This window comes from Pleurodeles waltl, chromosome 7 (assembly GCF_031143425.1).
Source record: "Pleurodeles waltl isolate 20211129_DDA chromosome 7, aPleWal1.hap1.20221129, whole genome shotgun sequence".
NCBI lineage: Eukaryota > Metazoa > Chordata > Amphibia > Caudata > Salamandridae > Pleurodeles > Pleurodeles waltl.
Window position 1 is genome coordinate 1,530,582,268 of NC_090446.1, and position 24,159 is coordinate 1,530,606,426.

At 45.2% G+C, this 24,159-nt stretch overlaps 1 protein-coding gene across 1 annotated transcript in view; it reads right to left on the reverse strand.

Moving 5' to 3' along the window:
• Window positions 1-5,498: 5,498 nt before the first annotated feature.
• GSK3A (glycogen synthase kinase 3 alpha) overlaps window positions 5,499-24,159 on the reverse strand; it is a 166,002-nt gene continuing 147,341 nt past the window's right edge. The window contains exon 11 of the mRNA XM_069201386.1: window positions 5,499-8,382. Coding sequence (XP_069057487.1) covers window positions 8,306-8,382 — 77 coding nt within the window. The 3' untranslated portion in view covers window positions 5,499-8,305. The remainder of the gene's footprint in view (window positions 8,383-24,159) is intronic.

Consider the following 24,159-nt stretch of genomic DNA (forward strand, 5'->3'; position numbering starts at 1 on the left):
CTGTTCCTTTTTGGATATGAATCTGGTGCTTATGAGCATCCACAGTTTCAAGGATAGGCTCCACTGTTGAGTCTGAGGAAAGACTTGAGTCTTTTAAAGGAGGGGCTTTCGATTCTGAAACTTTGAGCCTTTTGTCAAATGGAAGCCTTCGGCTCAGAAACATAGATAGAGTTTTTTTTTTCTCAGATCCGAAACTCTCAGGTCAAAGGTTCGACTCGATACTGATGACAAATGAGGTGTGGAGCCAGAGGTCGATGCCAAAGACAGTTTTGTCTTTCATATTTTCAGTGCAGAGCCCGAAGGTGGGGTAGATGAATGTAATTTTCAGATCCAACCATGGTCCGAAGGCAGTGGTGGACCGACGACCGTCTTATGTGGCTTTTTTAAAGTTTAAGTGGGGGCTCAGGATAGTACTCAGGTTGTGCTGAAGTGAGAGGCAGGCTTCCGATGGCCGACTGAACATCCGAGTCCAAATATCCTATGGAAAAAGCCTCTTGATGGATCTCCTCCTGCGCATGCTCTACCCCAAAGATATCAGGGGTGGTGTCCGGCATCTTCGACATCACCAATCGGCACGCTCTTCGGTCTCGTAGGATCTTCTTGGAACAGAATGACAGACGGCACTGCAGGTTACTTCCCTGTGGTACATAGACAAGCAAAGATTACACACCTGATGATCAGTGTGTGGGAATTTTGAAAGGATTTGAGGGCAAAATCGAAATGTGTGTTCCATTAGCCCTGCATTTCTCAACACCACGTGGAGTAGTAGGCCCCAGACAAGCATTGGTGCCCCGAAGGCCGGAGAGACCGACCCAGATGCAGAAATCCGATTAGAACGAGATAGAAAATGTGCAAACGAAGAACAATACCATTGCTGAAAGAACAATGGAAAGAAGAGTTCGGAGTAGACAGAGCCGAGAAATACTGGAGCAAGAAGAATACACGACCAAACCAGACAGCGGAGAGAAAACAATCTAACAAAGGACTCGATGGCCACGTGCACTTATCACAGAGAGGAGGAGGCACTCAATTTCATGATTCTTCGAAGAAAAATAACACTCCTAGCACAACACTAGATGGCAGAATTTTGCAAAGCATGTGTATCTACAGCCATCCATGCCAAACAATTTAACAAAGGATTCGATGCCCATGTGCAGTATCTCTGAGAAAGTGTTGTAACTCGAGGGTGTGTGGTGTGTTTGTTTTGCACTGGAACAACTTCTAAGAAAAACAACTTGTAGCACTCCAAACACAAAACTAGATGGCAGGAGAATGTAGAGCATGTGTATCTACAGCCACACATGCCATCCAACAATGATTTGTTTTGTTATGAACATCTCAACTATCCACGTTTCATCCAGGCTACTAAACTGCAGAGCACTATAATGCCCTCTCACCAATCAGCTCCACAACAGATACAAGAGCTTAAGTTCCAATATTCCAGTCTGGAGGGCTAGCTCTTTAAATTGAAAAGGCTGGTTTCTAATCTAAAGGGAGCAGTCTCATAGCAATAGAGGCTTCAGAGGCCATGCCCATGGCCTGCTGGCTCTAGATCATATTCCCAAACACAGGCTACAGAAAGCAGGGCAACCACTAAGACAAGCTACAGTCGCTAGTAATTTTTTGGCCAAATACGGTGAAGGGCAGCATGTAGGCAACTGTGTGGAGAATAACATTTGCTGGTGGAAAAGACTATGTTATAATTGCTTATATAGCGCCTAAACTGCCCAGAGGCCTCGTAGCGCTTATACTGCAACAACGGATTTGTCACTGTTTATACTCGTATAGGGATTAAGTTTTAAATAACCAGGTTTTCAAGTCCTTCCTAAAAGAAATCTCTTGTGAGTTTGATCGGATATTAAGAGGAAGGTTATTCCAAAGTAGAGCACCTTGATATGACAAAGATCTTCCTCCCCATCTTCCTTTCTTCACTGTTGGAACTATGACCAGCATAGCTGAGGAGGATCTGAGCGGCCTGGCTGGGATGTAGACAGATGCCAGAGTTTTGAGCGTTTCAGGACCATGATCGAATATGGTTCTTTGAATATGGCATAGGGCCTTGAACTGAATCCTTTTATCCACTGGGAGCCAATGTAGGGACAAAATTCCAGCCCGTATGGAATGTTGCTTAGGAGTATTTAAAAGCAAACGTGCAGCTGCGTTCTGTACCCTCAGTAATCTTTGTATCTCATATCTTGGTGATCCAACAAACAGGACATTGCCATAGTCAATCCGAGAACCTATCAGTGCCTGAATAACCAATCTTCTGGCAAGAAAAGGTAGTATTGTTAAAACCTTCCTCAGAGTCCTAAGCAGAGCAAAGGAGGTTCCTGCTATTCTATTGGCGTGTTGGGACATTGAGAGTTGGGGGTTCAGCCATACCCCAAGGCTTTTAATAAGACATTTAGGGGGTGGGAGGGTGGGCACTCCTATTAATAAGCTAGGATTGATTAAGGAAGTTTTTTGCCCAAAAAACATAACCTCAGTTTTTTCATCATTGAGCTTCAATTTACTTCCTGACATCCATGCAGCAACTGCTTTCAGACAGGGACCTAGTGCCGTCCCCATATCCGGATAAGTATTGGAGAGGGAAACAATCAGTTGAGTATCGTCTGCATAGGACACCAGGTTCAGTCCAAATGGCTCAACGATCTCTGCTAATGGCCGTATGTAGATGTTAAAGAGTAGCGGACTCAGAGCAGACCCCTGAGGGACACCACAGCTACTGAAGGTGCGCCTAGAAGTACACGATCTATCCAGTACCTGAAAGGACCTTCCATGTATGAACGAGAGAATCCATTCTAATGCGACTCCAGAGATTCCACATCCTTGCAATCTATCTTTAAGGATATCTAGATCAACCGTATCGAATGCCGCACTCAGATCTAGGACGACAGCTGTTTCAATTCCTTTATCCATCCTCTTTTTTGCTTCTTCTGTGATCGCAATCAGTGCGGTTTCAGTCCCATGCCGAGGCCTAACACCCATTGGGGTGGGGTGTAAAAGCTTTTTCTCTTCCAGAAGAGTAGATAGCTGAGTATGTACATGCTTCTCTGCAAGTTTAGCCATTATAGGTAGCAATGAAATCGGTCTGTAATTAGTCAGTAACTTGGAATCCAAATTAGTTTTTCTTAGGAGAGGCTTGACAATAGCCTGTTTCCAGGAGTCTGGTACAGTGCCAGAAGCTAATGAAGTATTAATAAGTTTAGTGATTATCGGACCCAACACTGGTGTTCCCATAGAGAGAATCGGAGGAGGAGCAGGATCCAGCGGAGAGCCTGATTTAGTTGAGCCCAGTAATTTAATAACTCTATCCAGACTAATAGCAATAAAACTTGTAAGAAAAATTTCTTCCCTAAGCTCCTGGTTCATCACCACATGATCTTTGGTTAGGGAAGGCTACATAAATATCCTGAATTTTACTTTTTAAATTTTTTTTTTTTTTGAATTTTACTCCATGGTTTCTGGCTCTTCAATTGGATTAATAAGATCTTTTAAGGCGTTAAATATCTCCTTGGGAGAATTAGAAGCTGTTCAATTTTACCAGAATAATATGTAGCCTGTGCCTTTTTAATTTCTAAGTGTTAGGCTTGAATCATATTCTTATATTCCTTTTTCAAGGAATCATCTTGAGTGTATCTCCACTTCCTCTATTGCTTCCTACATTCTCTTTTCCTCTCAAGTAGGCTTGTATTGAACCATGGAGCCGATTTCTTTCGAGGCAGTTTTTTGGTAGTAGAGAGGGGTATGATTTCCTCCAAGCTATCCTCTATCCATTTGTTCAGGGAGTGAGTAAAATTTGTTATATTATTTGTGTTTAGGTTTCCTGGACTCTTCTTCTCCAATGAGTTAATAAACTCTGTGGCCTTTAGTTTGTGCCATTTCCTTCTATGTAGAGGGGTCCTGATATTCATGCTCTTATATCAAAAAATGGATAATTCTAACTCTAGCAAAAAATGATCCGACCATGCTAGCGTACGGGATGATAAAAATTCTAAACCTAACACATTGGAGAATACCAGATCAAGTGTGTGACCTCTATTATGAGTAGGACCCTGAATCAACTGTACTAGGTCACATGCCTTCATATCTGCTATTAACATCTTAGTCGAAGCATTATCTTCATTTTCCGCATGTAGATTAAAGTCTCCCAACAATAGGAAGTTTGATTTAGTACATACTAGTTGCGAGATATTCTCTGCCAGTGAGGTCATAAAGTCTCACATAGGACCTCGTGGACGGTAGATCAAAACACCAGACAGGGTGTAATGAGGGTTCACACTGATAGAGAAGGACATACTCTCACAACCTTTAATCAATGTAGGAGCTGTTGTAATCTTACATATATCTCTATAGATAACTGCTATGCCACCCCTCTGATAGGTCTATCAATTCTGCTAAGTTTATAGCCAGTGGGAAGAGCCATCACAATATCTGGAGCAGAACTTTCATCCAGCCAAGTTTCTGTTGGAAACAAGGCCAGAGGTTTTATTTGTTCCACCAGAAGGTGGATATCCATTATATGAGCCCCTAACAAGCGACAGTTGACTAACGAAATAGATAATTGGTCATACTCCTTAGCCTTTTGAGAGTCCGTACGCATTTGGAAGGACCAAGCACACGCAGGGCATCTATACTTGCCAACATAAGGATCTAAACTCTGAACACTAAACCTCACAATTTGTGTGTTTAGATAGAGTAGTTCCTCTTTGGAATAGGTGATAATTACCTTCTCTGAGGTATTTAAATCATAGTTTCTTGGCTCTTGGCAAGGTCGGGCGCAGATGGGCTTCCCTTTGGCGCGCCCGCTGCGGTCATGGTGTCTAGAAATAGCCCAGCAGCAGTGAGAGGCAAGAGCGCTAACCCACAAAATGGCGCTCACAGAGGGACTACTGTCCCAAAATGGCGGCGTTTTCCGATCTATATCGGATAGGAAGTATCCTGCTTTTAAGTGTTTTTACCCCCAATAGTTTGTGGAAAGGATCAAATTTTTAAATCAATCCAGCCTATAATTAAAACATGAACATCTAACTTTAAAAGAGAACCTGAACAGCTATGTAAAAAAACAAACTTCGTTATAGATACTAATACGAGCGTGTAAATCAGCAAAAGTGCAATGTGCATAAATACATAAGATTCAATACATTAGCATCACGCAATTTAAACTAATAAAAACAGTGACTTGCCGCTATCAGCAAGCGTAGGTAGTCGATCAGAAACCTCTGACTACCTCCTACAGGCATCAAGTCCCATTAGGGGCACCAAAACTGATGACTATATTGACTAGATAACAATACCCATCCCAATCCCCAGCTAAATCTTTTTTTTTTTTTTTTAAACATGTCTAAACTGCACAGTTTCACCCATGATCCCAGAGATCACCCTCCTTTCAATCAGACAGCTCAGGTAACACATTGTGGACTGTCACATTTCCACCCATTTATGCCCCGCCCCCATTTGCTAATGTCACAACACAATCGAAACTGCGAAGGCCCCTGCCACATGCCAATAATTTATTGATGTTCTGTACACAGCCAAAACCTAAGTAAAACTAGCACAATATGGGTCGGTTTCTGCACGCTAGGCTCTAGCTTCCAGCATCTAACATCAAGATACGGTTTTACCATCAACTCTAAAAAGGTGGTGAACAGTGGGGACAGAGCAAATAAAGAACAGGTGGTTTGTGGGCGAGGGGCAGGTATCAGGGGCTCATTGGAACATTTTAATTAAGAAAAAAATTATAACAATATATTTACACAAAATGTATAACTAAATCATTTAGTTAAATGTAAGAAGTATCCCTTACTAATGAGGAAACAATATTTACAAGAAACCATATCTTTCCCTGGATGAAAAAAAATCATTTTAAAAGTAACTTCAGCAGAGAGGACAGTCCGCTGGAAATGTGTTTGGGAGTCAAGCTCCAGAAGGGTGGGTGATAGTGGCCAGGAGTAGATGCGACACCGAGGGGACAAGGGTAGTCCAAAGTGGCTCCCATATGGAACCATGTCACGAATCATGAACAATAAATGGGATGAAACTCAAACCCTTTACCAGATTTCTCCTTTGTTTACATTCCCTGTCTGTGGGTGGAGGTACGCTGCCATCACAAGGACACAGCCAAGTGACTGGGCACGATGGAAAAGTGACCAGTGGTGTGATGGTCCCTTCCAAGTACTGTCAGTCAGTAAAGGCACAGCCCACAAATGAACATGCAAAAGGACTTCCAATCCTCCTGGTGTTTTGACATAGCAGGATCAACCGTATATGGCTGTACTGGACACTTACATGATATTATTTGAGGGGTGTTTTCTCACCCATTTATCCAGGAGCACCAACATGTGTGTCACAAGGGATACATATCTGGCTGAAGGGAATAAACTCACTCATTCCTTTGACCACACAAAAGATACACAAGATTGAGGTCTGCTAGTAATCTACAGCTTTCCAAAATGCTTCCTTAAGAAGCGATTCTTAACAGAGGCCCCTGCCTCTTCCGGCTCTTGTCCTTTACAGATGTGAGTGTCCAACAAAAACAAGAGCGAGTCTGTAGCATGTCTCCAGTTCAGGAAAATTATATTTAAAAAAAAAAAGCCTCTTTACCAAGCTCATCTTAAAAGCCATCCCTTCCCACATGTGAAACTAGGGAAAGAGGCAGGAATAAATGGAGTTTTCCATAACAGTTAAATTAATAGAACAGCCCACCCTTATGGGCATTCTGCAGATTTAAAAAAATACATTTAAATCAAAAAATGTTTAAAAAGAAAGAGGCAAAATCCCCAAAGCGCTTAAAAAGATTCTAAGTGTGTCTGTGTGTTTAATCTAGCAGCAAAAGAGATGCCCCCGCCCTGAATAAATACACACTGTCCAAGGTGAGGAGGTCGGTCCGAGGCACGCAGCACGCGCAATGTCCTCTAAATAAAATTAACACATAAGAGATAAAATAAAAAGGTAAAATAAAGATTAAAATCTGGCCCAGTTGCTGAAATCACTTTTAAACATGTGGAGGTGGAGAAAGAGGAGGTTTTGGTTCAACTTTAAAATGAGCCATTAACCCTGGTGGGGGAATAGAGGGGTCATCATGGAAGAAAACCTAAGCAATAAATGCAAGGCAAGCCTCTTGGTGACACCAAAGACCTACCCCATTGTCCCTCCCCTGCGTTCTTGGGAAAGACCCCGACCTGTGCAGAGAGCACCAGGATTTGGGCTTGCAGAGAACCACAAAATAATGAAGACATTTCAAGTTATCTCACATGAAAAAATAAAGTCTCCTGATATTTGTCATTTTCATTGGTGTCGTCAAATAGCGCCAGGAAGTTGTTTCCAAGGAGGTACTGGTCCAGGTACCCCAGAAACAGATTGTGACTTAGCTCATCTGTTCAGTCCACTGGGGATACTCTGCCATCCTACGGTGTTCTCCAAGGGTTGGCGCTTTAGTCATGGGATGACACAGAAAACGTACTCACTATGCCAGCTGTTCTTGCCGCCTCCAGTCTGAAGCCATGTGCTGAACAAATGTCTGAGGAGGGATTTCAGTTAATGCAGCATGGACAGCCTGCACTGTCTAGTATCAGTTGCGTTTCACTTGCTCTGCCGCTGACAGTGCTCTGCTGAAGACTGCTTGGACCTCTCCTACCAAACAGGGTAAGCTTGCTCTTGAATTTTGCACAACAGCACCATACCTAAGCCATTACATTTTTTGGGTTTGCCTCAGGTCCAGCAAGTGAGGCCAGAAGAAGCAACGCTATTGAAACCCAGCAAGCTACATATTCTGCTGAAAATTGACCACTTTATCCTTGCCATTAACTGTGTACACCTGGTCGGAACTGGTAAGTCAGATACTGTGCTCCCAAGGGGGCAGAGCAGCTCTTTAAATTCTCCTCACTGTTTCAGTCTGTCCAGACGTAAGGTTGTGAAGAGAAGATTAAGAAGGTGACAGCCTTAGATGGAGCAGCAACAATGTAATGCCTGAATAGCTTCCTGGGAGACCACAGTTGTTGATCGAGGCAGCACAGAAGGGAGGTGGTCCCGCACAACAGCATAAGGAGTGCTGCCAATGAGGTCACAAACCTGTGATAGATCAAAGTAAGCAGCTGGGACTGGAGCAGGGATAAGTGGGTAAAGTTCCCTGTGCACAGCAAAGTTCAGGATTGAGGGGTGTGCCAGGAGATGTTGGTTGGAGAGAACAGATGGAAACAAAATGCAAGCCGGGACAAGACTGGAGGTTTGGAGTAATCCTGGAGTTCAGCCTGGCTTTGTGAGTGCATGAATAGGGTGGGAGCAGGAATTTCAGATGAAGCACTGCTCAGGAGGTGTTTGAGATTGACCCAGAAGCTTCTGCCGACGAAAGCTGGTTTCGGTCTGCTCCTAGTCTGCTCTCACCTGCAACAAAGCAACATATAAAAGTATTAGACCAAGTTTTAGGTTCACAATTCAATGACCCCAACCCCTTGCTCCAACTCTTAAAAACAGACTTTCAACTCCCCTTTTGAGAAAAATTGTAGATTGCAAATCATTGATCCTCACCCATTAAAAGGATGTCTATCATACCCTGCTTAACACAAAAACCAATATAATTAACCATAGCACTAATTCAGAAGCTGGTATAGCTCTTTGTTAATGCAATATTTCTAATTCCTCCCTGAACAGCTGAATGTTTTAGAACCACGGTCTGGTCAGAACATCCTCCTATTCCACTAGGAGGTTCAAATTCAGATGGGAGTTGTCAGATATATTCTGAATGAGGAGCTAATTAGCAAATTCCCCTGTGTCACCACTCCCGTTCCACACGGTACCTTAGCTCATCCTCAACAGTTTAGGCTTTCAATGTCCATTTTACATGGACAATTCACAAACCATTCATCGGCAGTAGAGAGCAAGGACAATGACCACAAGCAACCAAATTTAAAGGGAGAGCATAGTCTACTGGGGTCCTGGTTAGTATACTGACAACAGGCAAAAAGTGGCAGAAAGAGGGTCCTTTCCTACACCTTTGACGCAGGAGCACCTGCCAACCAAAACCCACTGCACCCAAGCACCCCCAACCCAGGTCCACAACAGTAGACGGTGCTCCCCTGCTTCCAGGACCCACAGACAGAACTCTTGTTGGGAGCTCCTGGACTTGTCCTCAAGTCCCCCCTCTACAGCCTGTTTAAATGTGGCCCCCATCTTTGCCAAACATGTAGTGCGCAAGGCACCCGACTCATCCAGCATCTCCGCACTGACTCCCCAGGTCTGGTAATACTAAACTGCTACTGTTCATTGTGACCTTGCCCTACTAGCACCATACAACCAAAAGGAGACCCCAGAGATGCTCCTGCAACTACCCGTATGCAGTACGTGTACTTCACCCATTGAAAGTCATTAGCATAAAAGCGCACTGGTGTATTTTATTTACTCCACTGTGAACAAACACTTTGCAACAGTACTTACCTATTTTGAAGATTTTCTTGTGTAGAAACAATATAAAAATGTTGTATTTTTCTAAAATTGGTCTCGAGTTTCTTCTTGAATGTGTCTCATTTATTAACTGTGCAACAAATACTTAACACTACCCCCTAATAAGCCTAAACTGCTCGCCCATAATACCACAAAAACACAGTATTAGGGTTATTACTTTATGCCTCTACCAGTAGGGGTTGCTTGTACTAACTCCATAGTGTAGTCCTACATTGGTACACTATATAGACAGCCAGCTTTCTACAGCCATCTCTCTTCCCTGCTTCAGCAGGTACCAACCGCGACTGCCTGGTTCCTCCTTTTGCCAACCATCGGGTCCACATGTATCATGCCAGGAAGGGGATCCCAAGTGTCCAAGAAAGCAGCCTCGTCGACCCATTCAGTTTTTAAGACTGATCCTACCTGGAGCCTCCGTACACCAATACCACAAAACCAGGGGTAACAAAGCCAGTAGCAAGCACCAAGGTTTGTCTTCAGCCAGAACACCACTGCTGCCAAACCTCACTGGCTCTCACTGACTTCAACACATAGTGAACGAGGCTAACTGCTAGGAGCACCTCTGCACCCAGACACCAGGGTAGTTAACCTGAAACTGCGGGTGGTTCTAGAGACATTAGCGCTGACATACCTTAAGTCCAGAAGAACAGTCCTGTAAGTAGCTTGCAAGTGACCCTGTGCAGTGTACATTTTCATCATAGAATAACATTGCTGCGTTCGAAGCTCATGCCTCAGATTTGACAGCTGTATTTACTGTAATTCTGAAAAGACTAACTCGAAAAATCCTTTCAGATCTGGTAGAACTTGGGTGTCTAAGTTATGTTATAACAATGTGCTATTTTTCTAAATCGGTCTTGAGTTACACTATGAATGTCTCATTTGACTACCTGTTCAAGAAATGCTCAACACTATCCTGTGATAAGGCTCAACTGCTCGATCACATTACCACAAAAAGCATTTTATATGATTAATTTAGGCCCTGTAAGCCAATAAGGGTCGTCTGTACTATCTGCATAGTCTACGCCAACATTGGTACACTGCATAGATAGCTAGCTTCCTACATTACATACCTACAAAGTCATTCTTCTTGGAAGAGAACACCTGGATTGAAAATGTCACTTACCCAGTGTACATCTGTTCGTGGCATCAGTCGCAGTAGATTCGCATGTTCTGCAATAGCTCGCCATCTGGTGTTGGGCCGGAGTGTTACAAGTTGTTTTTCTTCGAAGAAGTCTTTCGAGTCACGGGACCGAGTGACTCCTCCTTTTGTCTCCATTGCGCATGGGCGTCGACTCCATCCTCGATTGTTTTTCCCCGCAGAGGGTGAGGTAGGAGTTGAATTGTAGTAATAGTGCCCATGCAATGGAGTGACTAAGTATGCACTTATTTAAGGTTGAGATGATACATATATAAATAATTGAAGGTAACTTCCAAACTGCTACAGGCTCCCGGGGAGGCGGGTGGGCACATGCGAATCTACTGCGACTGATGCCACGAACAGATGTACACTGGGTAAGTGACATTTTCAGTTCGATGGCATCTGTCGCTGTAGATACGCATGTTCTGCAATAGACTAGTAAGCAGTTATTTCCCCAAAAGCGGTGGATCAGCCTGTAGGAGTGGAAGTAGTCTGAAATAATGTCCTTAATACAGCTTGACCTACTGTGGCTTGTTGTGCGGATAACACGTCTACACAGTAGTGCTTGGTGAATGTGTGAGGCGTAGACCATGTGGCTGCCTTACATATTTCTTGCATTGGGATGTTTCCTAGAAAGGCCATGGTAGCACCTTTCTTTCTGGTTGAGTGTGCCCTTGGTGTAATGGGCAGCTGTCGTTTAGCTTTAAGGTAGCAGATTTGGATGCATTTAACTATCCATCTGGCTATACCTTGTTTTGAAATTGGGTTTCCTGCATGAGGTTTTTGAAATGCAATAAAGAGTTGTTTAGTCTTTCTGATGTTCTTTGTTCTGTCAATGTAATACATTAATGCTCTTTTGACATCTAATGTATGTAGTGCCCTTTCAGCTACGGTATCTGGCTGTGGAAAGAACACCGGAAGTTCCACTGTTTGATTTAGATGGAACGGTGAAATAACCTTTGGCAAAAATTTAGGATTGGTCCTTAGGACGACTTTATTTTTATGTAGTTGTATAAAAGGTTCCTGTATAGTAAACGCCTGAATCTCGCTTACTCTTCTCAGGGAAGTAATGGCGATGAGAAATGCCACCTTCCAGGTTAGGAACTGTATGTCGCAGGAGTGCATGGGTTCAAAAGGTGGACCCATAAGTCTAGTTAGGACAACATTTAGGTTCCATGAAGGAACAGGTAGTGTTCTTGGTGGTATAATTCTCCTAAGGCCCTCCATGAATGCTTTAATGACTGGTATTTTATATAGGGAAGTTGAATAGGTAGTCTGCAGGTATGCAGATATTGCTGCAAGGTGAATCTTAATGGAAGAGAAAGCTAGGTTAGATTTTTGTAAGTGAAGCAAGTAACCCACTACATGTTCTGGAGTTGTGTGTAATGGTTGTATTTGATTAATATGGCAGTAGCAAACAAACCTCTTCCATTTACTTGCATAGCAGTGCCTGGTGGATGGCCTTCTTGCTTGTTTTATGACTTCCATACATTCTTGGGTAAGTTGTAAGTGCCCGAATTCTAGGATTTCAGGAGCCAGATTGCTAGATTCAGCGATGCTGGATCTGGGTGTCTGATCTTTTGGTTGTGCTGTGTCAACAGATCTGGCCTGTTGGGCAATTTGATGCAGGGTACCACTGATCGGTCTAGCAGCGTTGTGTACCAGGGTTGCCTTGCCCAAGTTGGTGCTATCAATATGAGTTTGAGTTTGCTTTGACTGAGTTTGTTTACCAGGTAAGGAAGGAGAGGGAGAGGAGGAAAAGCGTAAGCAAATATCCCTGACCAGTTCATCCATAGGGCATTGCCTTGGGATTGTTTGTGTGGGTATCTGGATGCGAAGTTTTGGCATTTTGCGTTCTCCCTTGTCGCAAACAAGTCTATCTGAGGTGTTCCCCAGAGTTTGAAATAAGTGTTCAGTATTTGGGGGTGAATTTCCCATTCGTGGACCTGTTGGTGATCTCGAGAGAGATTGTCTGCGAGTTGATTTTGTATCCCTGGTATAAACTGTGCAATTAGGCGAATTTGGTTGTGAATTGCCCAATGCCAAATTTTTTGTGCTAACATGCTTAACTACGTGGAGTGCGTCCCTCCCTGCTTGTTTAGATAATACATTGTTGTCATGTTGTCTGTTTTGACGAGAATGTATTTGTGAACTATTATTGGTTGGAAAGCTTTTAGTGCTTGAAAAACTGCAAGAAGTTCTAGGTGATTGATATGCAGTTTTGTTTGATGTACGTTCCATTGTCCTTGTATGCTGTGTTGATCGAGGTGTGCTCCCCACCCTGTCATGGAAGCATCTGTTATTACGTATTGTGGCACTGGGTCTTGAAAAGGCCGCCCCTTGTTTAAATTTATGTTGTTCCACCACAGAAGCGAGAGGTAAGTTTGGCGGTCTATTAACACCAGATCTAGAAGGTGACCCTGTGCTTGAGACCACTGTGATGCTAGGCATTGTTGTAAGGGCCTCATGTGCAGTCTTGCGTTTGGGACAATGGCTATGCATGATGACATCATGCCTAGGAGTGGTAATATCATCTTTGCTTGTATCTTTTGTGTTGGATACATGCGTTGTATGATGGTGTTGAAATTTTGAATTCTTTGGGGACTTGGAGTGGCTACTCCTTTTGTTGTGTCTATTATGGCTCCTAGGTATTGTTGTACCTTGCACGGCAGAATGTTGGATTTCGTGAAGTTGACGGTGAACCCTAGTTTGAAGAGGGTTTGTATGATATGATTTGTGTGATTTGAGCACTCTATTAACGAATGGGCCTTGATTAGCCAGTCGTCTAGATATGGGAACACATGTATTTGCTGCCTTCTGATGTGTGCAGCGACTACCGCTAGACATTTGGTAAAGACTCTTGGTGCGGTTGTTAATCCGAAAGGCAGTACCTTGAATTGGTAATGTATTCCTTTGAATACAAACCTTAGGTATTTCCTGTGCGATGGGTGAATTGGTATATGGAAATAAGCATCCTTGAGGTCTAAAGTTGCCATGTAGTCGTGCAGCTTTAGCAATGGCAATACTTCTTGTAGTGTGACCATGTGGAAGTGGTCTGATTTGATGAAAGTGTTGACTACTCTGAGGTCTAGGATTGGTCTCAGTGTTTTGTCCTTCTTTGGTATCAGAAAATACAGTGAGTAAACTCCTGTGTTTATTTGTGTGTTTGGCACTAATTCGATTGCATTCTTTTGCAATAGTGCCTGCACTTGTATCTCTAGGAGATTGGAATGGTGTGTTGTTAAATTTTGTGCTTTTGGTGGTATGTTTGGAGGGAACTGTAGAAATTCTATGCAGTAACCATGTTGGATAATTGCTAGAACCCAAGTGTCTGTAGTGATTTTCTCCCATGCTCTGTAATAATGACCTATTCGTCCCCCCACTGGTGTTGTGTGGAGGGGGTGAGTGACATGTGAGTCACTGTTTAGTAGTAGGGGTTTTGGGGCTTTGGAATCTTCCTCTATTTCTAGGGAATTGCCCTCCTCTATATTGTCCCCGAAAACCTCCTCTATACTGTCCTTGGTAACTGGACGGTGTGGCTTGTGAGGTGCTGGCTTGTGTGCCTTGACCCCGAAACCCCCCTCGAAAGGGCGTTTTACGGAATGAGCTGTAATTCCCTCTGCTCTGCGGGGAGTAGAGTGCGCCCATGGCTTTGGCAGTGTCCGTATCTTTTTTGAGTTTCTCAATCGCTGTGTCCACTTCTGGACCGAACAGTTCTTTTTCATTAAAAGGCATATTGAGAACTGCTTGTTGAATCTCTGGTTTAAATCCAGACGTTCGGAGCCATGCATGCCTTCTGATAGTTACAGATGTATTAATTGTCCGTGCAGCTGTATCTGCAGCGTCCATGGAGGAGCGGATCTGGTTGTTGGAGATGGCCTGTCCCTCCTCAACCACTTGTTTTGCCCTATTTTGGAAGTCTTTGGGCAGATGTTCAATGAGATGTTGCATCTCGTCCCAGTGGGCTCTGTCATAGCGCGCAAGTAGTGCCTGGGAGTTCGCGATGCGCCACTGGTTTGCAGCTTGTGCTGCGACTCTTTTACCAGCTGCATCAAACTTGCGGCTTTCTTTATCTGGGGGTGGTGCATCTCCAGATGTGTGAGAGTTGGCCCTTTTCCTAGCTGCTCCTACAACAACAGAGTCTGGTGGCAGCTGTGTTGTGATGAAAGCCGGGTCTGTAGGAGGCGGCTTATACTTTTTTTTCCACCCTTGGTGTGATTGCCCTACTTTTGACCGGGTCCTTAAATATGTCTTTTGCGTGCCGGAGCATACCAGGGAGCATAGGCAGGCTTTGGTAGGAGCTGTGGGTGGAGGAGAGTGTGTTGAACAGGAAATCATCCTCGACCTGTTCTGAGTGGAGGCTTACGTTGTGAAATTGTGCTGCTCTAGCCACCACCTGAGAGTACGCGGTGCTGTCTTCTGGTGGAGATGGTTTTGTAGGGTATGCCTCTGGGCTGTTATCTGACACTGGGGCGTCGTATAGGTCCCATGCGTCCTGGTCTTGGTCACCCTGGCTCATGGTGGTGTGAGCTGGGGAGTGTGATGGCGTTTGTGCTGGTGAAACGTTAATCACGGGCGGAGGAGAGGGTGGTGGTGTAACTCTTTTCACCACTTTTGGTTGTGGTGCTTGTTCCGTCTGGAACTCCAACCTTCTCTTTCTCCTAATGGGGGGAAGGGTGCTTATTTTTCCTGTCCCCTGCTGAATGAAGATACGCTTTTGCGTATGGTCCGCATCAGTTGCTTGTAGCTCTTCCTCAAACCTATGCTTCTGCATTTGGGAGGTTAGCGAGTGCTCTTCTGTATAAGAGCCTGAAGCTGGGTCGCTTGCAGTTTGTTTCGGCGTCGAAACTGTGTCTGCGTGTTTTTTCGGCTCCGAGGTGACTTTTTTCCTTTTCGGGGCCGAAACCTCTCGGCGTCGATCTGTTTCGGTGCCGCTGTCTCGGCGTCGAGCCATGTCCACACCGGCATCTCGGTGTCGAGGCTTGTCTCCAGCACTTTCTCGGTCCCGAGAAGGCTGCGTGCCGGTGTCTCGACCGGAGTCGGACGATCTCGGCACTGTTTGGGCCTTTTTCGGTGCCGACGGTCGGTCACCGATTTTATGGGTTGAGCCATGGCCTGGTGGCAGTGGCGTCCCCTGGGCCTTGTAAATGTTTCTTTGTGTGGTTTTCGACGTCTTACTCACGGTTTGTGTATCGTCGAATCCTTCGGAGTCTGAGTCTTGGATCGAGAAGGTACCTTCCTCTTCCTGTTCCTCGAACTCCCGTCGGGCTGTCGGTGCGGACGCCATTTGAAGTCTTCTGGCTCGACGGTCTCGGAGTGTTTTTCGGGACCGGAACGCACGACAGGCCTCGCAGGTGTCTTCGCTGTGCTCAGGTGACAGGCACAGGTTGCAGACCAAGTGTTGGTCTGTGTAGGGGTATTTATTGTGGCATTTGGGGCAGAAACGGAACGGGGTCCGTTCCATCGGCGTTCTTCAGCACGCGGTCGGGCCGACCAGGCCCCGACGGAGGATCGAAAAATTACCCCGAAGGGCACCGGAGCTCTTCGATCTTCGATGCGGTGTTGAATGTAAGTATGCCGATCCCGAACGCAACAATACCGACGAAAATCTTCCGAAATTAACAATTTTTTCAGTTCCGAAACTCGGAGCGACAGGAACACGTCCGAACCCGATGGCGGAAAAAAACAATCGAGGATGGAGTCGACGCCCATGCGCAATGGAGACAAAAGGAGGAGTCACTCGGTCCCGTGACTCGAAAGACTTCTTCGAAGAAAAACAACTTGTAACACTCCGGCCCAACACCAGATGGCGAGCTATTGCAGAACATGCGTATCTACAGCGACAGATGCCATCGAACATTCAGTTTTGTTTATTAGTCTAACCTTCACTACCTAAACTACTCAACCATTACTAAGAAGTGATTAGGTCACCACACTGGAGTCCACGGTACAGCTAGACAACAGATACAGATGATAAAAGGCTGTAGCCAGAAGGATGTTGGTGAATAACTAGATTGGACCTTTTCATAGATGGGATGTACAAAGTAGCATGATTAGGAATTTATCTCCCTGCTCCAAATCAATCATGTGCATTTCTTTAGGACAGACAAGCCAGAAACCTGCATCGCAGATGATGTGGTTGGTAGTTTATATAGAATAGCATCCTGTTCCCTCCTGCTTAAACTGAGGGGGTGAGAGGGGTGAACACAGACCCAGCTGAGATACCTCATAAGCTCATTCTTGCTGCCACAACCAACAGAGTCTGACCCAGTCTAAGAATAAGAAGAAAGAAAACGTCATGATGCAAGACTTTTAAAGTGGTATCCGTGGGCATTTTCAGGCCCCTCAACTAAGATTACAGACAGCACGAACTTCAGATTGATCATTTGCAGAGTGAAGATATTTTAAGCTTAGCCATAAGGATGTTTAACAAGCTACTTTGTCTGGATTAAAATCGGTACGATCTGGTCTCTTGGGGGAAGAAACTCTAGTTACTACTGAGAAGTAATGAAAATGTCACTTACCCAGTGTACATCTGTTCGTGGCATCAGTCGCTGTAGATTCACATGTTTTGCATAGCTCGCCATCTGGTGTTGGGCCGGAGTGTTACAAGTTGTTTTTCTTCGAAGAAGTCTTTCGAGTCACGGGACCGAGTGACTCCTCCTTTTGTCTCCATTGCGCATGGGCGTCGACTCCATCTTCGATTGTTTTTCCCCGCAGAGGGTGAGGTAGGAGTTGAATTGTAGTAATAGTGCCCATGCAATGGAGTGACTAAGTATGTACCTATTTAAGGTTGAGATGATACATATACAAATAGTTGAAGGTAACTTCCAAACTGCTACAGGCTCCCGGGGAGGCGGGTGGGCACATGCGAATCTACAGCGACTGATGCCACAAACAGATGTACACTGGGTAAGTGACATTTTCAGTTCGATGGCATCGGTCGCTGTAGATACGCATGTTTTGCATAGACTAGTAAGCAGTTATCTCCCCAAAAGCGGTGGCTCAGCCTGTAGGAGTGGAAGTAGTTTGAAATAATGTTCTTAATACGGCTTGACCTACTGTGGCTTGTTGTGCGGATAACACGTCTACACAGTAGTGCTTGGTGAATGTGTGAGGCGTAGACCATGTGGCTGCCTTACATATTTCTTGCATTGGGATGTTTCCTAGAAAGGCCATGGTAGCACCTTTCTTTCTGGTTGAGTGTGCCCTTGGTGTAATGGGCAGCTGTCGTTTAGCTTTAAGGTAGCAGATTTGGATGCATTTAAACTATCCATCTGGCTATACCTTGTTTTGATATTGGGTTTCCTGCATGAGGTTTTTGAAATGCAATAAATAGTTGTTTAGTCTTTCTGATGTTCTTTGTTCTGTCAATGTAATACATTAATGCTCTTTTGACATCTAATGTATGTAGTGCCCTTTCAGCTACGGTATCTGGTTGTGGAAAGAACACTGGAAATTCCACTGTTTGATTTAGATGGAACTGTGAAATAACCTTTGGCAAAAATTTAGGATTAGTCCTTAGGACGACCTTATTCTTGTGTAGTTGTATAAAAGGTTCTTGTATTGTAAACGCCTGAATCTCGCTTACTCTTCTTAGGGAAGTAATGGCGATGAGAAATGCAACCTTCCAGGTTAGGAACTGTATTTCGCAGGAGTGCATGGGTTCAAAAGGTGGACCCATAAGTCTAGTTAGGACAACATTTAGGTTCCATGAAGGAACAGGTGGTGTTCTTGGTGGTATAATTCTCCTAAGGCCCTCCATGAATGCTTTAATGACTGGTATCTTATATAGGGAAGTTGAATAGGTAGTCTGCAGGTATGCAGATATTGCTGCAAGGTGTATTTTAATGGAAGAGAAAGCCAGGTTAGATTTTTGTAAGTGAAGCAAGTAACCCACTACATGTTCTGGAGTTGTGTGTAATGGTTGTATTTGATTAATATGGCAGTAGCAAACAAACCTCTTCCATTTACTTTGTAGGAAGTTGGCTCTGTATGTGCTATTTCAAAGTAAGGAATAGCATGCACAGAGTCCAAGGGTTCCCCTTAGAGGTAAAATAGTGGTAAAAATAGATAATACTAATGCTCTATTTTGTGGTAGTGTGGTCGAGCAGTAGGCTTATCCAAGGAGTAGTGTTAAGCATTTGTTGTACATACACAGACAATAAATGAGGTACACACACTCAGAGACAAATCCAGCCAATAGGTTTTGTATAGAAAAATATCTTTTCTTAGTTTATTTTAAGAACCACAGGTTCAAATTTAACATGTAATATCTTGTTTGAAAGGTATTGCAGGTAAGTACATTAGGAACTTTGAATCATTTCAATTGCATGTATACTTTTCAAGTTATTCACAAATAGCTACTTTAAAAGTGGACACTTAGTGCAATTTTCACAGTTCCTGGGGGAGGTAAGTTTTTGTTAGTTTTACCAGGTAAGTAAGACACTTACAGGGTTCAGTTCTTGGTCCAAGGTAGCCCACCGTTGGGGGTTCAGAGCAACCCCAAAGTTACCACACCAGCAGCTCAGGGCCGGTCAGGTGCAGAGTTCAAAGTGGTGCCCAAAACGCATAGGCTATAATGGAGAGAAGGGGGTGCCCCGGTCTGCTTGCAGGTAAGTAGCCGCGTCTTCGGAGGGCAGACCAGGGGGGTTTTGCAGGGCACCGGGGGGACACAAACCCACACAGAAATTTCACCCTCAGCGGCGCGGGGGCGGCCGGGTGCAGTGTTAGAACAAGCGTCGGGTTCGCAATGTAAGTCAATGAGAGATCAAGGGATCTCTTCAGCGCTGCAGGCAGGAAAGGGGGGGCTTCCTCGGGGAAACCTCCACTTGGGCAAGGGAGAGGGACTCCTGGGGGTCACTTCTGCAGTGAAAGTCCGGTCCTTCAGGTCCTGGGGGCTGCGGGTGCAGGGTCTTTTCCAGGCGTCGGGACTTAGGTTTCAGAGAGTCGCGGTCAGGGGAAGCCTCGGGATTCCCTCTGCAGGCAGCGCTGTGGGGGCTCAGGGGGGACAGGTTTTGGTACTCACAGTCGTAGAGTAGTCCGGGGGTCCTCCCTGAGGTGTTGGTTCTCCACCAGCCGAGACGGGGTCGCCGGGTGCAGTGTTGCAAGTCTCACGCTTCTTGCGGGGAGTTGCAGGGTTTTTTAAAGCTGCTTCTTGAAACAAAGTTGCAGTCTTTTTGGAGCAGGTCCGCTGTCCTCGGGAGTTTCTTGTCGTCGAAGCAGGGCAGTCCTCCGAGGATTCAGAGGTCGCTGGTCCCTTTGGAAGGCGTCGCTGGAGCAGAGTTCTTTGGAAGGCAGGAGACAGGCCGGTGAGTTTCTGGAGCCAAGGCAGTTGTTGTCTTCTGGTCTTCCTCTGCAGGGGTTTTCAGCTGGGCAGTCCTTCTTGTTGTTGCAGGAATCTAATTTTCTAGGGTTCAGGGTAGCCCTTAAATACTAAATTTAAGGGCGTGTTTAGGTCTGGGGGGTTAGTAGCCAATGGCTACTAGCCCTGAGGGTGGGTACACCCTCTTTGTGCCTCCTCCCAAGGGGAGGGGGTCACAATCCTAACCCTATTGGGGGAATCCTCCATCTGCAAGATGGAGGATTTCTAAAAGTTAGTCACCTCAGCTCAGGACACCTTAGGGGCTGTCCTGACTGGCCAGTGACTCCTCCTTGTTGCTTTCTTTGTTCCCTCCAGCCTTGCCGCCAAAAGTGGGGGCCGTGGCCGGAGGGGGTGGGCAACTCCACAAAGCTGGAGTGCCCTGCTGGGCTGTGACAAAGGGGTGAGCCTTTGAGGCTCACCGCCAGGTGTTACAGTTCCTGCCTGGGGGAGGTGTTAGCATCTCCACCCAGTGCAGGCTTTGTTACTGGCCTCAGAGTGACAAAGGCACTCTCCCCATGGGGCCAGCAACATGTCTCTAGTGTGGCAGGCTGCTGGAACTAGTCAGCCTACACAGACAGTCGGTTAAGTTTCAGGGGGCACCTCTAAGGTGCCCTCTGGGGTGTATTTTGCAATAAAATGTACACTGGCATCAGTGTGCATTTATTGTGCTGAGAAGTTTGATACCAAACTTCCCAGTTTTCAGTGTAGCCATTATGGTGCTGTGGAGTTCGTGTTTGACAAACTCCCAGACCATATACTCTTATGGCTACCCTGCACTTACAATATCTAAGGTTTTGTTTAGACACTGTAGGGGTACCATGCTCATGCACTGGTACCCTCACTTATGGTATAGTGCACCCTGCCTTAGGGCTGTAAGGCCTGCTAGAGGGGTGTCTTACCTATACTGCATAGGCAGTGGGAGGCTGGCATGGCACCCTGAGGGGAGTGCCATGTCGACTTACTCGTTTTGTCCTCACTAGCACACACAAGCTGGCAAGCAGTGTGTCTGTGCTGAGTGAGAGGTCTCCAGGGTGGCATAAGACATGCTGCAGCCCTTAGAGACCTTCCTTGGCATCAGGGCCCTTGGTACTAGAAGTACCAGTTACAAGGGACTTATCTGGATGCCAGGGTCTGCCAATTGTGGATACAAAAGTACAGGTTAGGGAAAGAACACTGGTGCTGGGGCCTGGTTAGCAGGCCTCAGCACACTTTCAATTGTAAACATAGCATCAGCAAAGGCAAAAAGTCAGGGGGCAACCATGCCAAGGAGGCATTTCCTTACATACTTGCATAGCAGTGCCTGGTGGATGGCCTCCTGGCTTGCTTTATGACTTCTATACATTCTTGGGTAAGTTGTAAGTGCCCGAATTCTAGGATTTCAGGAGCCAGATTGCTAGATTCAGCGATGCTGGATCTGGGTGTCTGATCTTTTGGTTGTGTTGTGTCAACAGATCTGGCCTGTTGGGCAATTTGATGTAGGGTACTACTGATAGGTCTAGCAGCGTTGTGTACCAGGGTTGCCTTGCCCAAGTTGGTGCTATTAATATGAGTTTGAGTTTGTTTTGACTGAGTTTGTTTACCAGGTAAGGAAGGAGAGGGAGAGGAGGAAAAGCGTAAGCAAATATCCCTGACCAGTTCATCCATAGGGCATTGCCTTGGGACTGTTTGTGTGGGTATCTGGATGCGAAGTTTTGGCATTTTGCGTTCTCCTTCGTCGCAAACAAGTCTATTTGAGGTGTTCCCCAGAGTTTGAAATAGGTGTTCAGAATTTGGGGGTGAATTTCCCATTCGTGGACCTGTTGGTGATCTCGAGAGAGATTGTCTGCGAGTTGATTTTGGATCCCTGGTATAAATTGTGCTATTAGGCGAATTTGGATGTGAATTGCCCAACGCCAAATTTTTTGTGCTAGCAGGCTTAACTGCGTGGAGTGCGTCCCCCCCTTACTTGTTTAGATAATACATTGTTGTCATGTTGTCTGTCTTGACGAGAATGTATTTGTGAACTATTATTGGTTGGAAAGCTTTTAGTGCTTGAAAAACTGCTAGAAGTTCTAGGTGATTTATATGCAGTTTTGTTTGATGTACGTTCCATTGTCCTTGTATGCTGTGTTGATCGAGGTGTGCTCCCCACCCTGTCATGGAAGCATCTGTTATTACATATTGTGGCACTGGGTCTTGGAAAGGCCGCCCTTTGTTTAAATTTATGTTGTTCCACCACAGAAGCGAGAGGTAAGTTTGGCGGTCTATTAACACCAGATCTAGAAGATGACCCTGTGCTTGAGACCACTGTGATGCTAGGCACTGTTGTAAGGGCCTCATGTGCAGTCTTGCGTTTGGGACAATGGCTATGCATGAAGACATCATGCCTAGGAGTTGTAATATCATCTTTGCTTGTATCTTTTGTGTTGGATACATGCGTTGTATGATGGTGTTGAAATTTTGAATTCTTTGGGGACTTGGAGTGGCTACTCCTTTTGTTGTGTCTATTATGGCTCCTAGGTATTGTTGTACCTTGCACGGCAGAATGTTGGATTTCGTGAAGTTGACGGTGAACCCTAGTTTGAAGAGGGTTTGTATGATCTGATTTGTGTGATTTGAGCACTCTATTAACGAATGGGCCTTGATTAGCCAGTCGTCTAGATATGGGAACACATGTATTTGCTGCCTTCTGATGTGTGCAGCGACTACCGCTAGACATTTGGTAAAGACTCTTGGTGCGGTTGTTAATCCGAAAGGCAGTACCTTGAATTGGTAATGTATTCCTTTGGATACAAACCTTAGGTATTTCCTGTGCGATGGGTGTATTGGTATATGGAAATACGCGTCCTTGAGGTCTAAAGTTGTCATGTAGTCGTGTAGTTTTAGCAATGGTAATACTTCTTGTAGTGTGACCATGTGAAAGTGGTCTGATTTGATGAAAGTGTTCACTACTCTGAGGTCTAGGATTGGTCTCAGCGTTTTGTCCTTCTTTGGTATCAGAAAGTACAGTGAGTAAACTCCTGTGTTTATTTGTGTGTTTGGCACTAATTCGATTGCATTCTTTTGCAATAGTGCCTGCACTTCTATCTCCAGGAGATTGGAATGATGTTTTGTCAAATTTTGTGCTTTTGGTGGTATGTTTGGAGGGAATTGTAGAAATTCTATGCAATAACCATGTTGGATAATTGCTAGAACCCAAGTGTCTGTAGTGATTTCCTCCCATGCTTTGTAATAATGACCTATTCTTCCCCCCACTGGTGTTGTGTGGAGGGGGTGAGTGACATGTGAGTCATTGTTTAGTAGTAGGGGTTTTGGGGCTTTGAAATCTCCCTCTATTTCTAGGGAATTGCCCTCCTCTATATTGTCCCCGAAAACCTCCTCTGTACTGTCCCTGGTAACTGGACAGTGTTGCCTGTGAGGTGCTGGCTTGTGTGCTCTGACCCCGAAACCCCCCTCTAAAGGGTGTTTTACGGAATGTGCTGTAATTCCCTCTGCTCTGCGGGGAGTAGAGTGCGCCCATGGCTTTAGCAGTGTCCGTGTCTTTTTTGAGTTTCTCAATCGCTGTGTCCACTTCTGGACCGAACAGTTCTTTTTCGTTAAAAGGCATATTGAGAATTGCTTGCTGAATCTCTGGTTTAAATCCAGATGTTCGGAGCCATGCATGCCTTCTGATAGTTACAGATGTATTAATTGTCCGTGCAGCTGTATCTGCAGCGTCCATGGAGGAGCGGATTTGGTTGTTGGAAATGGTCTGTCCCTCCTCAACCACTTGTTTTGCCCTATTTTGTAGGTCCTTGGGCAGATGGTCAATGAGATGTTGCATCTCATCCCAATGGGCTCTGTCATAGCGCGCAAGTAGTGCCTGGGAGTTAGCGATGCGCCACTGGTTTGCAGCTTGTGCTGCGACTCTTACCAGCTGCATCGAACTTGCGGCTTTCTTTATCTGGGGGTGGTGCATCTCCAGATGTGTGGGAGTTGGCCCTTTTCCTAGCTGCTCCTACAACGACAGAGTCTGGTGGCAGCTGTGTAGTGATGAAAACCGGGTCTGTAGGAGGCGCCTTATACTTTTTTTCCACTCTTGGTGTGATTGCCCTACTTTTGACCGGCTCCTTAAAGATTTCTTTTGCGTGCCGGAGCATACCAGGGAGCATAGGCAGGCTTTGGTAGGAGCTGTGGGTGGAGGAGTGTGTGTTGAATAAAAAGTCATCCTCGACCTGTTCTG